The sequence below is a fragment of the Onychomys torridus genome, chromosome 8 (genome assembly GCF_903995425.1).
Source record: "Onychomys torridus chromosome 8, mOncTor1.1, whole genome shotgun sequence".
Lineage (NCBI taxonomy): Eukaryota > Metazoa > Chordata > Mammalia > Rodentia > Cricetidae > Onychomys > Onychomys torridus.
Window position 1 is genome coordinate 67,227,545 of NC_050450.1, and position 16,373 is coordinate 67,243,917.

At 51.1% G+C, this 16,373-nt stretch overlaps 1 protein-coding gene across 1 annotated transcript in view; it reads left to right on the forward strand.

Annotated features, from left to right (window-relative positions):
• Positions 1 to 15,085: 15,085 nt before the first annotated feature.
• Positions 15,086 to 16,373, forward strand: part of Nos2 (nitric oxide synthase 2) — a 37,770-nt gene continuing 36,482 nt past the window's right edge. Inside the window, exon 1 of the mRNA XM_036196514.1 lies at positions 15,086 to 15,200. Within this exon, the coding sequence (XP_036052407.1) occupies positions 15,094 to 15,200 (107 nt within the window). The 5' untranslated portion in view covers positions 15,086 to 15,093. The remainder of the gene's footprint in view (positions 15,201 to 16,373) is intronic.

The window sequence follows — 16,373 nt, forward strand, 5'->3', positions numbered from 1 at the left end:
TTGTGTCTGGTGTGAGTTAGGCTCACAGGTCATTAGATTCCATCTGGAAATTAACCATTCTAGAGCCATTGAATGAAAAGACCGTCCTCCCCAAGAACGGTTTCAGTGGTTGGTTTTTCTTTTTCTGGTGCTGAGGCTGGAAAAGCTGGAGATTTCCAAGAAACTGCAAGTGAAAAACAGAAGGATCGCAGCTCCACATTAACATGTTCCATTACTCCTCCTACTGTGCAGGTCACAGGGAGGGAAACTCACCCACAAGAGACTCGGGCCAGCTTGTGCTGGCAGGGGTGCCAACTGGGAACGTCCCATCTATTTCCAAGCCCCGCCACTGCTTATTTCTTGTCAGGAAAAGAGAAAGTGTGTGGGCTCAGGTTCCAAACACATCACACCAAGAACTCACATTTTCCAGACAGATGTCTTGTGTTCAGGACTTTCCCAACCTCTCCCCGGGGCTTCTTGCTGGTACGTGAGCCTAGGCAGCCACTCTGTCATCTGTAAGGGACGGGACAGCCATTCTTGGACCCAGGGTGAGGCAGAGGGTGCATGTGATTTCTCACCAATTCCACAGTAGGGGCAGTGTGTGTGTGTGTGTGTGTGTGTGTGTGTGTGTGTGTAAGGGGTTTGGCTAAGCCAGAGGGCACCTGAGGGATGCTGGTCTTAAAGCTGGATGATTGTGTCACTCTTGAATATCAGTCTTCGGAGTGGCTCCACCTGGACATAAGACACCTGCAGATCTCTTGGCTCCTCCAACCCAGGCATATCCTCAGGGTCCAGTGAAATTAACGAATGATTTCTTCTCTGCCGTATTAAATCACACAATCACCCAACAAGTATTTCTGAAGGCACTGAGCCAGGCGTGGCATCTACATCAGTGTTCAAGACAGTCAGACATCCCTTCTCCTGGGGCTTCCATTCTAGGGGTCTGGGGAAGGAACAAACAATGAACAGGTGATCAGATTACCCAGGATGGGAGGGAAGCTCAGGCGAGGATGCCCAAAACAGGGGTGGGGAGAAGGGCCGGGGTTTTAAGTAAGGATGGCAGAGAGACCAGGGTGTAGCTCAGTGGTAGCACGCTTGCCTGGCATATGCTAAGTCCTGGGTTCTGTTTCTGCTGCTGCAAAAGAAATGAATGAATGAGTGAACAAATAGAAAAGCAAATAAAAATAAATAGGGGTGGCAGGGTTGGCCTCAACAAGGAGGTATAAACAAAGATGGGGGGTGAGTTGTGGGTCACTTCAAGGAAAAGTTGCTCTTCCACAGAGGCAACTGCAGAGGCCTCAAGGCTTGGGCTCCCCCCAAACATTAAGGTGATCTAGTGCTGTGAAACAGGGGTCTCCAGCCTCCTCTTCCATTCACTTTAACTGGGGACCATTTGTAGATCAGCGTCTCTTGCCCACTCCCTCGAGAGTCCAAGAGTCAAGCTCTCCCGCCACTCAAACAGGAACTGGGCATCTTCAGAAGCCCCACCCCCACCTGCTGGGTCAGAAGAGACTGGACCAGGGATGGACTGCGCCTCTCTAGTGTGAGAACCCCAGGGTGCCCCTGGAATGAAATTGACTTGGAACATGTTCACTCCAACTGGTTTCATTTCATCCCACAGCCCCTGTCTTGGCTGGCCTTTGATGTGCATTTTAATTAAGTCCTGAAGAGTCCTTTGTCTCCCAGGGGGACTCCAGCCTCTTCACCCTCCCACTTACCCTGCCCAGGTAGGAATGTGCCTCCTTCTAAGCAGAGTCCTGGGAGGCAGGATCCCACTCTGGACAATGGGGGCTCCCAGGCTCAGGGAGTCTTTGCACTCCTGGTGCTAGATAGTGCTCTTTGATAGAGAAAGGCAAAAAGATCTGCTGCATGGATCAGGGAGTGGGCACCTGCCTGGGCCTTCAGCCGGTTATCGCAACAGCAGTGTGAGGTCTCAGGAGTAGCAACCTCCCTCACTGCATGGTAGGAAATGTATATGCCGTGTGGGACAGGTGGGCTCCAGACCCCAGAGCTGCTGCTGGCTAACGTAGTGCCGAAGCCGGGCAGAGGCACTCTTTCCTAGGGATCTCAGCCATGCTCTCGGCCCTCGGAAGCCCCGTGAGGCTGCCAGACTCCCAGTGCGGTGCTTTCTCGTACCCCGAGCTGCACTCCTTCAGTCTCATTTGCTTTTGTTTCTACCATCAAACGGGAGGCGTTCTCAATAAAGCAGCAGCAGCAGCAGCAGCACCTGGGGTAGGCTGCACTGGGGGGCTGCAGGTGAAAAGTTACACTCTTCACACTAGTGTGCTAACTACAGAGAGACGGCTCCTTGGACTCGAAGGACGGAAGGAACCCACACAGTTGGGAGCATACAACCCATCTACTACGATCTGCGACCACTCAATTGCTTTCTTCCATCTGGTCTAGCCCTAGCCCGCCTATAACTTCAGTGTCTGTTCACATCCTGAATTCCATTACCTTGTCCACCCCCACGACCTGTGGCTCCGGGCCGGAGGGCTTTTCCAGAACGGAGGAAGGCGGATCCGTCCATAGCAGGCCTTGAGGAGTCACCCTCTCCTGATACAGGAGATGCTCTATGACGCTCTAGAACAGTTGGGAACAGAGGCTGGTGACACCCTCTAGGTCACTCAGCCCTCTGCACCGCACCACTGCACCCTTCCCCTGTAGGCTGCCCTCCAGCTGCCTGTTTGTACCACATCTACCACGTGATGGATGTTTACTCCCCCTCCAGCTGTCTGCTCCCACCCTGTTTCCCACCCCATGACCCACCTGCAGCTGCCCTTGAGCCATCACACCTCACACATCCCCTGGGTATTAGTCTTCAACCTCGAGGGGCAGTGGAGGGAGAGACTGATTTGGGGGATGTTGACAAGAAATTGAGCACTTGGCTACAGACAGGGCACTTATCCAACCTGTGTAGATCTGTGGGTTCAATCACAGCACCAAAATAAAATAAAATAAAATGGTCCTTACAGGCATTCCTGGCTGAACTCCTGCCACTAGCTGGCAGGCTGCCTGCCATGGCCAGTCCTCCTTTGCCACTGTACCAGCATGCACCACAGTCCAGGGACTCGACACGCAAGAACTGAACATCTCTGGTCCACCCTGGGTTAGCAGACTGACCCCAGGACAACTGCCTGGGCATTTCCAGCAAAAATCCCACCTCTTCCACCAACTGTAAGTAATCTAAGATGACACAAAAGGGAGATTAACTACAAAAGTTTGTGTGACTCAGGCTCTCCACTGGTCATCCAACAAATGACGTGGGTCTCAGAGGCCAGGGCTCACTGAGGGAGGGCAGGTGCTTCTAAGTCAGTCAGGAAACTCCTTGAAAAGTGGCTCTTCTGTGCCTTTTTTCTTTTGACAGATGAGTGGAATGAAGCTGAGGTAGGACACGTGACATGTCCAAGGTCATACAAGTGTGGGAATGCATCCTCTCATCTACTTCTCATTGTGTCCTATCTTCATAATTAAAATTTTTGCATTTCCTTATTTATGTGTTGGTGTGCGAGCGTGTGTGTGTGTGTGTGTGTGTGTGTGTGTGTGTGTGTGTGTGTGTGTAGATAGATGAAAGGACGCCTCAGACCTGGCAGCAAGTACCTTAGCTTCTTGAGCCATCTTGTCAACCCCTGAAGTAAATATGTATCTAAAAAGCATTTGTCCTTTGGTTTTTGAGACATTTAGCCTGTGCTGGGAAGGCTTCAGAGGGACTTAACTGGAGAAAAGGAGGCTCAGAGGGCTCATGCAACCCAACCAAAGAGGCACAGCCACCTAAGGGGAGCCAAGGATGCAGCAGCCACTTGAAGGTTGAAGGTGACCGTGACATGATCCTAGTGCTGGGATTACAGGTGTGCACCACCACACCTGGGTCAAACTTGGTCCTTTCCCATAACTGGAGAGCCTGGCGTCCATTGCCACAGACCTGATCACATCAAGAGATGTTTCAATGGTCAGAAATTAATATTTTGTGTGCCTCCTAAGTCCTCTTTGTATTGCTTTAGGTACACTGATCATTCCGTGAGGAATCTGTTATTTGACCACAAAGAGACTCAGGAGTCTCAGATATTGACTTTGCAATTTATATCATCAGTGAGGGAATTTATTGAGTGCCTACCATATATGAGGGCCAAAGACATAGATAGGCAGCTATATACCATCAAAAGAGATGGTAGTGCCACAGGTTACTGGTGTGGCACAGGTCACCAGGAGGCTGAGAGTGGCCAAAGACCACTTTGAAAAGGAGTGTGTTTGGGGGGCGGGGGGAGCCTGGCAAGGAAGCCAGGATCTACCGAGTGTCTGGGACCTTGCAGCCCTCACCTCATTTAGTCCCCAGAAGGGCCTGCACAGAAGCTTTTGCAGTTAGAGAAACTGAGGCTGGGCTGGGACTGAGGGCCTTGGCCAAGTTCACCTGTGGGGTGGAACACAGACCACACTGGCCTCTCAACCCATCTGCACAGAGAATGAGCCAAATGGCAGTACTTACAGAAATGCAAGGCAGCTAGCTGCTGTCCCACTGCGTGCTGTGGCCGGCCTGAGCTGGGGATACTCTGGAAGCCAGGTGACAACCCTGAGCTTCACAAACTTGCTTTTTTTTTTTTTTTTTTTTTTTAAGACAGGGTTTTTCTATATAGCTCAGGCTGGCCTCGAACTCACAGCAATCTTTCTGCCTATACCTCTGACTCCCAGGGGCTGAGATTGCTCAAGATCATCCTTGGTTACATAGTGAGTTCCAGGCAGTCTGGGCTACATAAGACCTAGTCTCAAGAAACTGACTTACCAAGCAAACAAACCAAAAAAGAGTTCAGCTTTCTGCTTGTTGCTGTTCCCAAGGACCTGGAAACATTGGCATCTGAGCAGCATAGCCTGTGCTCAAGGGCCACAGGAAGGAGTGCAGTGTCTCAGGGAGGGCCACCTAGGAGTGCCCTGAACTTTGGATCTGTGAGTTTCCATTTATGGTCTGTGAGCCAACAGGACACCCCACCTGCCCAGCCTCAGTGTCTCTCCCTCCTGCATAATGGGACAATGACATGACCTTACAGGTTGCCCTGAGAATGGGTATCATGCCATGCTCATAGCAGTGGGTTGATCCTGGTTGTTGTCCATGCTGAACACTGCTAGATCCCCAGGAACACAGGGTGAGCGTGGCAGACGCCTCTCCTGTCGAAGCCTGGGTAGTGCAGGCAGATGGTATCACCATGAAGATTCTGGGAGCTGACTTCGGACACCTTTGCACAGTGTCATGCTGAGTGAGTCCGAACAGGCTTCTCGTAAGTACACACATAGGTTCAAATCCTGGCTCTACTCCTTCATCCCTGGTGGACTCAGTCCTCATGTCCCTGGGCTGCAGATCTCTCTGCAAATTGGAGGTAAGGGTAGTGCGTTTTGTCTTCAGAGCTGAGACTGAACCAGGAAGCTCTCTCCCACTGGGGGAAATACCCTAGGGTAGTACTCTGGGAGACAGCTCCTTTGTCCCCTACCCCTGCAGGGACTCTGCCTGCCTGCCCCTCTTTCCACCATGTCACATAGAGCTGCCACCAAAGCCTGCCACCAATGGGGGGCACACTGAGCAGACCCACTCAGCTGTTACCACGGTCTCAGTCCCTCTACTGTGTGCCCTCGGGCAGTGAAGTAGACACAGGAGGTAGGGAGTCCTTTGGGGGCCAGCAAAGATCCCAGCCCTCAGATCTGAGTTTAGCCTCAGCTCTATCACCTCTAGACTGAGAACATTGGGCTGGTGACACACTTTTCAGTATCAGTTGTGTTGTTCATGAAATCGGGGCAATAGCTGCACCCTTGGTTGGAGGGTTCAGTCAATGAGCTGAAAGTCAGGCCTGGTTATATTCACTCTGAGTAGTCTAATGGTTGAAAATTATTACTATGCCAGAGGAGGGCACTATGGCAAGAAAGGCTGCTGGGTGGTGCCAGAATGCAGGCTTTGGAGCCAAACTACCTTCAGGTCTTGCCCTGATTCCGTCTCTCAGAACAATTTTGAGGGGTTGGAGGGGGAGAAGGGAAGACACTAGCTATGAGCTGGGACCTGACTTCCGTGATCCTCCACATCTATAAAGTGACAGCAGCCATCTCAAAGGATGGCCGTGTGGATTAAACGACAGGAACATTTAAGTGCCCTGCTCAGCCTGCACCCCCACACGCTTAGCTACTAAGCCTTAGCTACTAAGTCACTGTTTTGTTTAAGTTATGTTTGGGGGGGGCGTGGATATATGCACATGAGCGCAAGTGTCTGAAGAAGCTACAGGTGTCAGGTCTCCTGGAGCTGGAGTTCCAGGTGGCTATGAGTCATCTTGTGAGAATGTTGGGAATTGAACTCAGGTCCTCTAGAAGAGCAAGCCTGTACTCAACTGCTGAGTAGTCCCACCAGCCCTCTGGCCACTGTTTTTTTTTGCGGAAAGACCTTTGAAGCTGTTGATCACAGAGGGCCAGCTAGTGTTCATCACCTTCAGATCCTGTCAGGGACAGGTCTATTTTGTTTGATGGACACCCATCCTAGGATGGAGGCTGAGGAACTCCACAGTTTGGGTACTAGTGCCTGAGATGCCTGGGTAGTGGGGGAGGAGGGCATTTCTCCCTGGCTGTCTACCTTGGGGTTTCCACTGCCACCCCCAAGGGGCCTACCTTTCTCCACCTGCCCTTCCAAGTACACTTTGATTTCACCCCTGCAGAGTTCACCTGCCACGTCCATCAACAGAAGGAGCCCAGGAATGCTGTCTGTTAGGTGAGCAGCGCCAAGGGGAAGGTGGCTTTCAGGCCCCGAAGCTGTGGGCAAATGGGAGAGGAGGACCTGTGGCAGCCTGCATCAGCTCTGGATCTGCTGACAGAAGCATGTGGGGTGCAGCAGAAGCTTATGGTATGTTCTGGCTCAGAGGCTGACTGCTGTGTGACTGCAGTGAGTCTCTCAACCTCTCTGTGCCACCATTGTCCTTATGGCTATTTGTACTCTCCTTTTCCTCTTCCTGTTCAATAGTTACGACAGCAGAACCCTGGAGATGTCCATACAACATCCTGAACACAGCAAGTCCTCTGCCTCCGTGGGTTTCCCATTCTCAGAATCTACCAACTGTGGACCGAAAAGAGAAATATTTAAATTATATCTCTAGTGAACACATAGAGACATTAAGTCCTAAACAACATGGTATGGCGACTATACATGCCATTTAGTCTGGATTTGGTATTAAAAACCATCTAGAAATGATGTAAAGTACTTGGGAGTAAAGCCCTAGGTTCAGTCCCCTTGGGCACACTCAGCCGTCAGGAGGGGAGTCAGGGGGACAAAAGGCTCAAGGTCATCCTTGGCTACATAGTGACTACACTGGCCTGTGGTCTCAGTTACTCGGGAGGCTGGGACAGGAGAATGGGAAGCTCGAGTCTTACCTGGGTATAAAGAGGACAGAAAACAAAAGGGACAAAAATGGTCTAGGGATATACCTCAGTGACAGAGTGCTCACTGAGCATGCAGAAGGCCCTGGGTTCAATTCCCAGTACCACCATAAAAAGAGTGTGTGTGTGGGGGGGTGGCTGCTGACGCCCCCTGAGGGAGGCAGATTTGTCAGAAGGTAAATTATTATTCTGACCCACAGCCCTGGAGCTCAGAGCATTCTCTTACGTTCACATCTCCCCTTTATTGCTGTCATCTGTTGCGGAGAGGGTCCCGTGTAGCAAGGACAGGTGGCTTTTCTGAGCCTCCACAGTTGATCTGTGGTGGAACTGTCATTAGAACCCAGGACCTTACAGGTTTATCGAGCCTTGTCCTCAAAGCCTGGTGCTCAGGGGGCACAGTCACCACTGACCCAAGTCCTGTCTCCTGCACCAAACATGGCAGTTGGTAGACCATGGATTGGAATAGCACCGGAGGGGACATGGTCACCAGAACGGCCAGGCTGGTACTTGAACAGAATGCAAAAGAACAATGGTGGAGAAATACCCCTGAGCCAGCACTTCAGAGGCCCTGACTGGCCATTCACCCTCCCCTCATTCAGCTGACAGCACAGATTCACCTCCACTGCAGGCCGTGGGTCTCACACCTCCAGAGAATAGTCAGAGGTCCATGGGCTCATCGGCACAGGAAGGCAGCTCTAAGCACTGTGCTGTAGGTCATGGGTTCTGTGCACACCAAAGCTCTGGGTGGAGGGATACTGACAGCAAAGGCTAGGGAGATTCCCCAGAGATGGCGCTTGGAAGAGTCTTTACCTGAGACGTGAGTGTCCAAGAGGGTCAGCGGCAGAGTGCTGAGACTCGGATACTTCATACACACTCTGGAGCGTCGCTGCTCATGTACCCAAATCTCTTCTGTCACAGTAACAGATTTCTTTTTGACATGAAGTAACAGAATTTGGCCAAGTATTCAGATGCAAAGTAGGGTGGGGGGACTCTGGAAGATTCTATAGATGGGAAGCTCTAGTGCAGGGGTTAGGGGTTCCATTGTGGGAAACTTCTGAATCCTGTCCTCATGGACTTGCTCCTGTATGTGTCCCCTGAGCAATGTGGCTCTGGCTCCTTTGGGCCACCTCCATCACTCTGAACTTTAATCATCCATTTCCCCCACTAGACTTTGTGCTCCCACTAGGGGCTCAGTCTTTCCCAAGTATTGCTTTTTGGGGGGCTCACCTGGCTGAACCCTGAAAGGAGGTTGGCTTTGATGTACTCAAACCCATAAGCTCTGTGTGTGTGTGTGTGTGTGTGTGTGTGTGTGTGTGTGTGTGTGTGTGTGATGTACAGGAATACATGGAGGCTACAATACAGTCTCAGCTCTTGTTTCCCAGGTGACATCCACTGTCTGTCACCAGCCTGGAGCTTGCCTGGTGGGCTAGGCTAGCCAGCAAACCCAGGGATATTCTTGTCTTTGCCTCCCCAGATCTGATATTACAAGTAAGCGCCACCACACCCAGTATTTTATCATTGATTGATTGGCTGGTTTCAGTGTGTGCCTGCACAGCCGCATACATGTTGAGGTCAGAGACCAATTTACGGGAGTTAGTTCTCTCCTTCCACCATGTGGGTTCCAGGAATCCAGCTCAGATCACCAGGCTTGCTAGGAAGTCCCTTAACCCGCTGAGCTGTCTCACCAACCCACGCCCTGCACCTTTATATAAGTTGAACTTAGGTCCGTGTGCGTGCAAGGCATGCACTCTACCAATGGGGCTATTTCCCCAGCCCAACTACCCGATTTCTAATTCATTTATTCACTCAACGATTTATTTATTCTCTCAACTTTTTGAGAGCATGCAGCTTTGGGGTGACTCTTGGTTTGTGTATCTTAGACAAAAGCAAACCTTGAGACTGGTCTGGACTTGGGAAACTTGTGAAGATGAGTGGTCATTGGCAGGATGTGTCAGGGCAGTATGACCCAGGGGAATTTTTCCCTCTCTGTCTATCCCGTCCCCCTAATACCATCGCTATTCACTTTCATAGTGGAAAATTCCATGCCATGTAGGAATGCTTTATTTGAAGCATTATAGTAAATTACAATTTATTTATTTAGGTTTTTCAAAACAGGGTTTCTTTGTGTAGCCCTGGCTATCCTGGAACTCTCTCTGTAGATCAGGCTGGCCCAAACTCAGGGATCGATCTGCTTCTTGCTGCCTCCCAAGTGCTGGGGTTCAAGGCTTGTGCCAGCATGCCCAGGTAGAAAATTATAATTTTGCATGTAAGAAGTCACACTATAATGTCCATTGTGAAAAGGAGACTTTTCCCACCATAGCCCTACCCACCATGCTGCCCAAGCTAACTTACTACTGGTGGGAGAATGCCAACTAAATCAGTATCTCAGAGGCTTCCCTGTGCCCATGGCCTGCCTTCCATCTTTTCTTAAAACAAAAACAAAAACAAAAACAAAAACAAACAAACAAACAAAACACAAAAAAAAACCCAAAACAAAAACAAAACAAACAAAACAAAACAAAACAAAACAAAACAAAACAAAAAACAAAAACTCCTGATGAACTGATGAGTGTTTCAGGAGCCTGTTGGAATATTGGCATCCTCCAGCATCACTGGCCTTCTGGAACTTGGACCTTTTTTCCAGCACGTTCCATACCATCAGTATTTCCCAGCTCCTGGACTCCCTCTGCAAATTGAAAATAAGAAAACAGACAGAAATGAACAGGACAGCTCCATGCCCAGAACAAAATCCCCCTGGAACCTGCAAGCCAGGCTGTGTGGCTTAGCCAAGAAAAGCCGCCCTCCCTAGTGATCCATCATTGAAGTGGTCACCTGCTGCCCAGTGGTCACTGCCTTGGACCGGAGACCAGGAAGAGGTGGCCTTGCTGGGGATGCACCACACAGAGTGATGTAATACTGCCCACAGACTAGGGAGTGCCCATCGTAAATGAGCTAACTGCACGCCCAACTGGCGACTCTCCCTTTGGGACCAGAGACTGTATGCAAAATAGCCCTGGAGAGCAGGGATGGGGTATAAATACCTGAGGGGCTGCTGCCCGGGCCACAGCTTACAGGGAGTTGAAGACTGAGACTCTGGCCTCAGAGGATACAGTGTCTCTGGTTTGAAGCCTCTCAGCCACCTTGGTGAGAGGACTGGCAGTTCAAGACTCTTCCGAGGTTCCTGAGGCTTGGGTGTTGTTCACTGCACGGAGCAGCCTAGTCAGCTGCAAGGTGAGTCTTGTGTTGGGGGTAACCGCTCTTAGAAGCATCTTCCTGTTTGGGGGAGGTCAGAAAATCAGCCCCCCCCCCCTTTTGGTGGAAGGACTGAAGCTGATGGAAGGTCTAGGGAGAACAGCCCAGGAGTTCGTGGCTGTCCAACAGGCGTCTGGGTCAGATTTCTTCTCTGCAAACGTATGCTGTGGTGATAATACTACAAAGAAAAGCTTTCTAGAAAGTTCAGAATGGGGGGGCACCTTCTGGAAATTTTTGTAGTATATAGCATATCTTAGCTAGTCTTATAAAATATACCCCTTCCTCACCCCCAATCTGATAAGGTAGGGGTTACTAATCCCATTTTAGGAATGAAGAATGAGTTTCTGCTAACGGACTTGATTTAGATCAATAACTAGAATACTTCAGGTTAGGATCCAGGTCATCAGGCTCTGAGATTCCCACTGCTATTCGAAGATGTCTTTCCCCAGGGAGGGGAGGGCACTGGCCATGGGGAAGCCCAGACACCCCCAGGCTCTGCCTCTCTCCATTTCTTATCTTTTTCTTAAAGGGGACGACCTCAAGCGCTGAGAATTTAATTCCCTTTTCCACAAATCTTTGATTTCTCCTGGCATAACAAAAAGGGAACAAGTGGTATACATAGCGTCCTTGGCTTACAATGAACAATGACTCCCAAATCAAAGGAAAGGTGGCCAGGACTGGAGAGCCAGCCCCAAGAGCAGATCTAACAGGGAGGTTACTACTGACAGCTGTTGGCTCTTCCCATCAACAGGTAGCAAGAAGGGTCAGGCAAGCGTATATATACACTTTGCTTCAGTATCCCCAGCTCCTGTCCACCTGGCTTGAGGCCAAGGATAGCCCTGCCCTGAGCCACTGAGTTCTCCTAAGGAGGGTGGCGGACGCTTCCTTGGTTTTCGGTAGGTGGCTATGAGGCGTCCAGTGTTGTTCCTTTGTTATGTGTCTTGGCAGAACAGGAGTCTGTCCCACAGGATTTCAACCCCAACCCCCAATAAGAACCCAGAGTGCAAGCACGGGGAGAGCAGCCTGCAAGCCTTAGCTGGACTTTGTCTCCGTTCTCTGGGACATTGGCACCTGTGAGAAGACTGTTCTGTGAGGGGCTTCTTCAGCCTCGCCTCACGGTCTCCCTCCCCTTCCTCAGCCCCCACAGAGAACATCTCAGAGCCGAAACAGGAGTGCAAAGTCGCAGACATGGCCTGCCCCTGGAAGTTTCTGTTCAGAGTCAAATCCCACCAAGGTGACTCGAAGGAGGGAAAGGACATTAACAACAATGTGGGGAAAGCCCCAAGTGTCGTCCCCAGGTAAGTGGTCTCTGCTCCCACCTGCAGCTTGTTTCGGGGGGGGGGGCGGTTCCATGTACCTGCTGCCTCTCTCTGCTCCCGGCCTCCTAAGAAAGCCTGGTCTCCAAGGCACTGCTTGGCACTCTGGTGCAGTTAGGGTGTGCAGAAGGGAGGCCTAGGGCCTGGTGCTGCTCCCATGGGAGTTTGGATTCTCTAGAGGAAGAAGGGAAGGATACGTGAGAATGGAGGCTGGAGAGTCTAGTGGTTAGCTCAGATGATGCGCTGATTGTCCAGGGCATGTGCCCCCATCAGTTGTTAGATATTTTGACTATTAGACAACTGAAGGGTGTCAATACGGCCCTGTGCTGTCCTCAGTGACTGTGTGACTTTGAGCAAGTCAACCTATTTGAATCTCAGGCAGGTCTGCAGTGTGATCTACCTGATAGCATGCTAGGGACGAAATAAGGTATACATAAGGCACATTGAAGTATTTCTGCATGTCACAGGCACTTGATAAACAGAAGGGTTTGTCTTCTTTATCACCAGGACTACACAGTGCATGCACCTATACACTTTGAACTTGACCTCCATGGGTTCCTTCGCTACGGACTCATTCATTCTGCAAATGAGGCTCGGGAGAGGAAAGGCTGGGTTGCATGACTGCTATGGACAGAGGTGAAATCTGAGGCTGGTCTGGTGCATCTTAGCACTGAACTAGTCCTCCAATAGTGTATATGGACAGACTGGGAGAATTCTAGAGAATGCTAGGAATCCACAGCCGTAGCCTGGGACTTGACGCTAACACAAGCCAAAAGGTGACTTTCTCTGCAATGTCATGATACAGGATCACATCCAAGCCTCAGTCTGTAGCTGGCTCAGGTATCTGCAGGACTACAGTGGGCAGCGCCCCCTGGAGGTAGTATGCAGGGCAAACTGTCCAGTCCCTGTGCAGCCAGACTTAGAAAGGGCACTTAGGCAGAAAGGACTAGCTTTGCCACTTCATAACCCCGTGGCTTTTGTCAAGTCCCTTAGCCCCCAAACCTCCACTTCCTCACTTGTAGGAAGAGAGTAATCACGGTAGGGATTAAAGGAGGCAGACGACCCAGGCATGGAAGGCAGAGTGAACTGGAGGCGACTGTACCAAGGTTGTCAGGAACACTGGGGCTCAGGTGCCCATGCGCAGCGTTGGTCAACCTGACAGCACTTCTGTTTCAAAATACTTCATTCCCTTCCTTCTCTTTATCTGGTCTCTGCGGCCTCTGCCTTCTGTCCTCCAGAGTCCGATAGCTGCCCCCACCCTCTTTCCCTCCGACTCTTCATACAAGGCATGCCCCTGCTCTGAAGTGTTTGGTAGCGGCCACTGCCTGTCACCACACTGAGGCTTGACCCTGCCCAGGCAGAGGGCATCTCCTCTGACAATCCAGAAGGGGCATATTATCCTCCCACTTTAAGAAAGAGGACACAAAAGCCCAGGGTGCTCAAGTCATCTTAACATCCCATAGTTGGCAAATGGCAAGGCCAAGGTTCGAATTGGACAGTCTGGCTTATGGTCACTATCCTGGTTGCCACACCGTGGGCCCTGGGTGAGTTTTATCCCGTTTACAATTACACTTGATGCTTGCTCACCTGGCACTGTGCTGCCAGTTAACATGCCAACACGGCGCTCCTGGTTAATCGATGGATCAACGGAGCCATTTATTAATTGCATATGCAGTCACAGATATTTACAGTGTCTGTAGGACGCTCAACAGGCAGGCAGGAACTGTTTTTATCTTGTCTAACAAGGCCAGTTTCTAGAAAGTGGAGGAGCTGAGATCTGAGCCTAGTCCAATGTGCTCTTTCCCTGAGGACCTACTGCGTGCTGCACTCAGAATGAGAAAAAACAGATCCATTGCCACAGTCAGGGAGGGAAGGGGGAAGCAATGGCTTCCTCCCTAGTTTGGGGCAGTCCTGGCAAAGCAAGAAGTTAGGGAGCTTTATGTGTGGGGGAGGGGTCAGGTAAGGGAGGGGGAATAGGAGAATATGCACTTGAGCCTTCTAAGAGTATGCCCCCCCCCCCCGTGGGGTCAGGAGGGGCCAATGGGTGGCAGGTGGCTTTCTGGAGGAGGGAGCCCAGCTGAAATGGGACTGCCCAGGAAAGGTGGCCAGAGGATGTTCCTGGAAAAGGAAGCAGCTTACAAAGGGGGTTTTAGTCTGAAAGCAGCGGGAGCTGGTTATTTGTTTTTATTTTAAAACATACTTTTCAAATCCCTGCAAACCAAGAGCCCGTTCCTGGTGGCCTTCAACATTGTGTAAACAAGTGATTCAGAAGTGTGCAGGGTGTGTCCTTGCATGTGCACGCGCGCGTGTTTTAGAGACAAAGGGTAAATGTGAGCTCATCTAGGTGAACCACAGCGAGTTCAGAGCAAAGTGAAGCTAAGCCTTAGTGCTTGGGTTACAGGGTGCTAAAAAGAAACTCTAACTTGGACTTGAGTTTCATTGGCCCGGAGGGTCCCCGAGGGTCCCTGAGGGTCCCTGAGGGCTGCATTCCTACTCTACCTGGGTCCTATCAGCTGCCCCGACCCCAAATTACAACCTACTAACAGAACAAAATGCTTTGGTCCTGTACCTTCTACGTAGCAGGATCCAGAGGCTTGAGGGGACCTAAGGATGCTCTGATGGGCCCCCACTTTCCCCACTAGAAGTCACCCTCAGTCTTAATCTTTCTTTTCCTTTCTGGAATCATCAAGGACAGGGAGAAAGGACAGAATGTTTCCTGGGAGAGTTTTGGTGAAGCAGGGGCAGAAGCCTCCCTGGGGGTTTGTTGTGCAGCCTTGAGCAGGACCCCTCTTTCTCTGGTCCCTCAGCTTCTGCTTCCACCAAACGGAGGTATTTAATAAAGAATTGCCTTCTTGGGTAGGTTTTGTTATGGGGGAGAGAAAATAATAGACGTGGCAGGTGCCGGTGCAGCGGGGAGTCTAGGTCGCGATCCTTATTGTCATTGCTAAGGGAACACACACACCGAGAGCAATTCGCGCGCCGTCCGGCTGGTTGTTCTGGGCCACTAGGGGCCAAGCCTAGATCGCTGGAGGAGGCGGGCGCTGCGAGGCGAGGGGGTGGGGTGGGAGGTGGGGGCGGACGCTGAGGGGTTCCGCGGAGATAAAGGGACAGCGTAAAAGGGACAGCGTCAGCGAGCGGCGGTGGCCCAGCCATGCGCGACGGGCTGAGCAGCGCGTGCGACGCCGCCCGGCCACGGCTCTGCCGATTCCTGCGCAGGATCTTCGGCCCGAAGGTCGCCCGCCGCGTGGGCCCAGCCAGGTACAGCGCACCGGGCCTGGGGAGCAGCGAGGGCGTTGGGCACCCGGGTGATCCCGCTGGGACGCGAGAGAGGTCGGGCTGAGCGCCCACGCGTGCCACCCAGTGGGTGCTTTTGCACCAAGGAACTTCTGAGCTGCGTCGCTTTGAGACGGGTTCTGGCTTTGTCAATAGGTCAGCATCAAACCTGGAAATCTTCCTGCCTCGGCTTCCTAAATGCTGGGATTATAGGCGTGTGCCACTGTTTAATGTGTTTTTGTTTTGTTTTGTTTGTTTGTTTTTGCGGTACTGGGAATTGAACTGCATTTAAACGAGTGCTCTTACACACACACACACACACACACACACACACACACACACACACACCACCTTGTTGCCCTCCCCTCCTTACTGCGTTCTAGACAAATATGGTGAAGAGGGCAAAGTGATCTTCTTTTACAATAACACTTTCTCCCTCTCACAAGACAGGTGGGCTGAATGGGAGCAGTCCAGACCCCGCCTGCTGTGGACTCAGTACTCCCTCCTCGGCAGGCACCTACTTCTGCCACACCATGGCTGAAGATGGGGCCCCAAGCAAGCTCCCTTGGTTCCTTTTGCCTGAAAGTCCTTAATGACCCCTCATTCCTACCAGGCTGTGGGGTTGGGAGTGTCTGCGGGCTCGACCTACACAGCGCAGTGATTTGGAACCAAGGGTCCTGAGTCTTAAAGCGCTCATCTAACACCTACCTGGTCCTCGGTCTCCTTTAGAGGGTGGCCTGAAGAAATTTGCTAACTGGTGGCAGGACATAGTAGCTGGAGCAAAGCTCTGTTTAGTCACTGTTAATTTTTTTTTCCCTCCTTAATCCTAACAATGAAAGTACTTGAAAAATTATAAAAATCCCATTATATATATATATCTTCAAAAGGCATAAAGTGAAAAAGAAAGAATGATGTTTAAATAGCTCATGACTTATCAATTATGCTAATCATTGTGAACCTTTACTGGCATTTCCCCCGGGTGCTTTCAGGCCGGCTGGAGCTGGCATTCATTCACACACACACACACACACACACACACACACACACACACACACACACACTGTATGCATGCACTCAGGCTGTCACCGAGAGGATCAGCAGGTATCCAGTCTGAGGCAATAGGCACAACCTGAGCATGCAGCTGTGGACCCTGGGGCC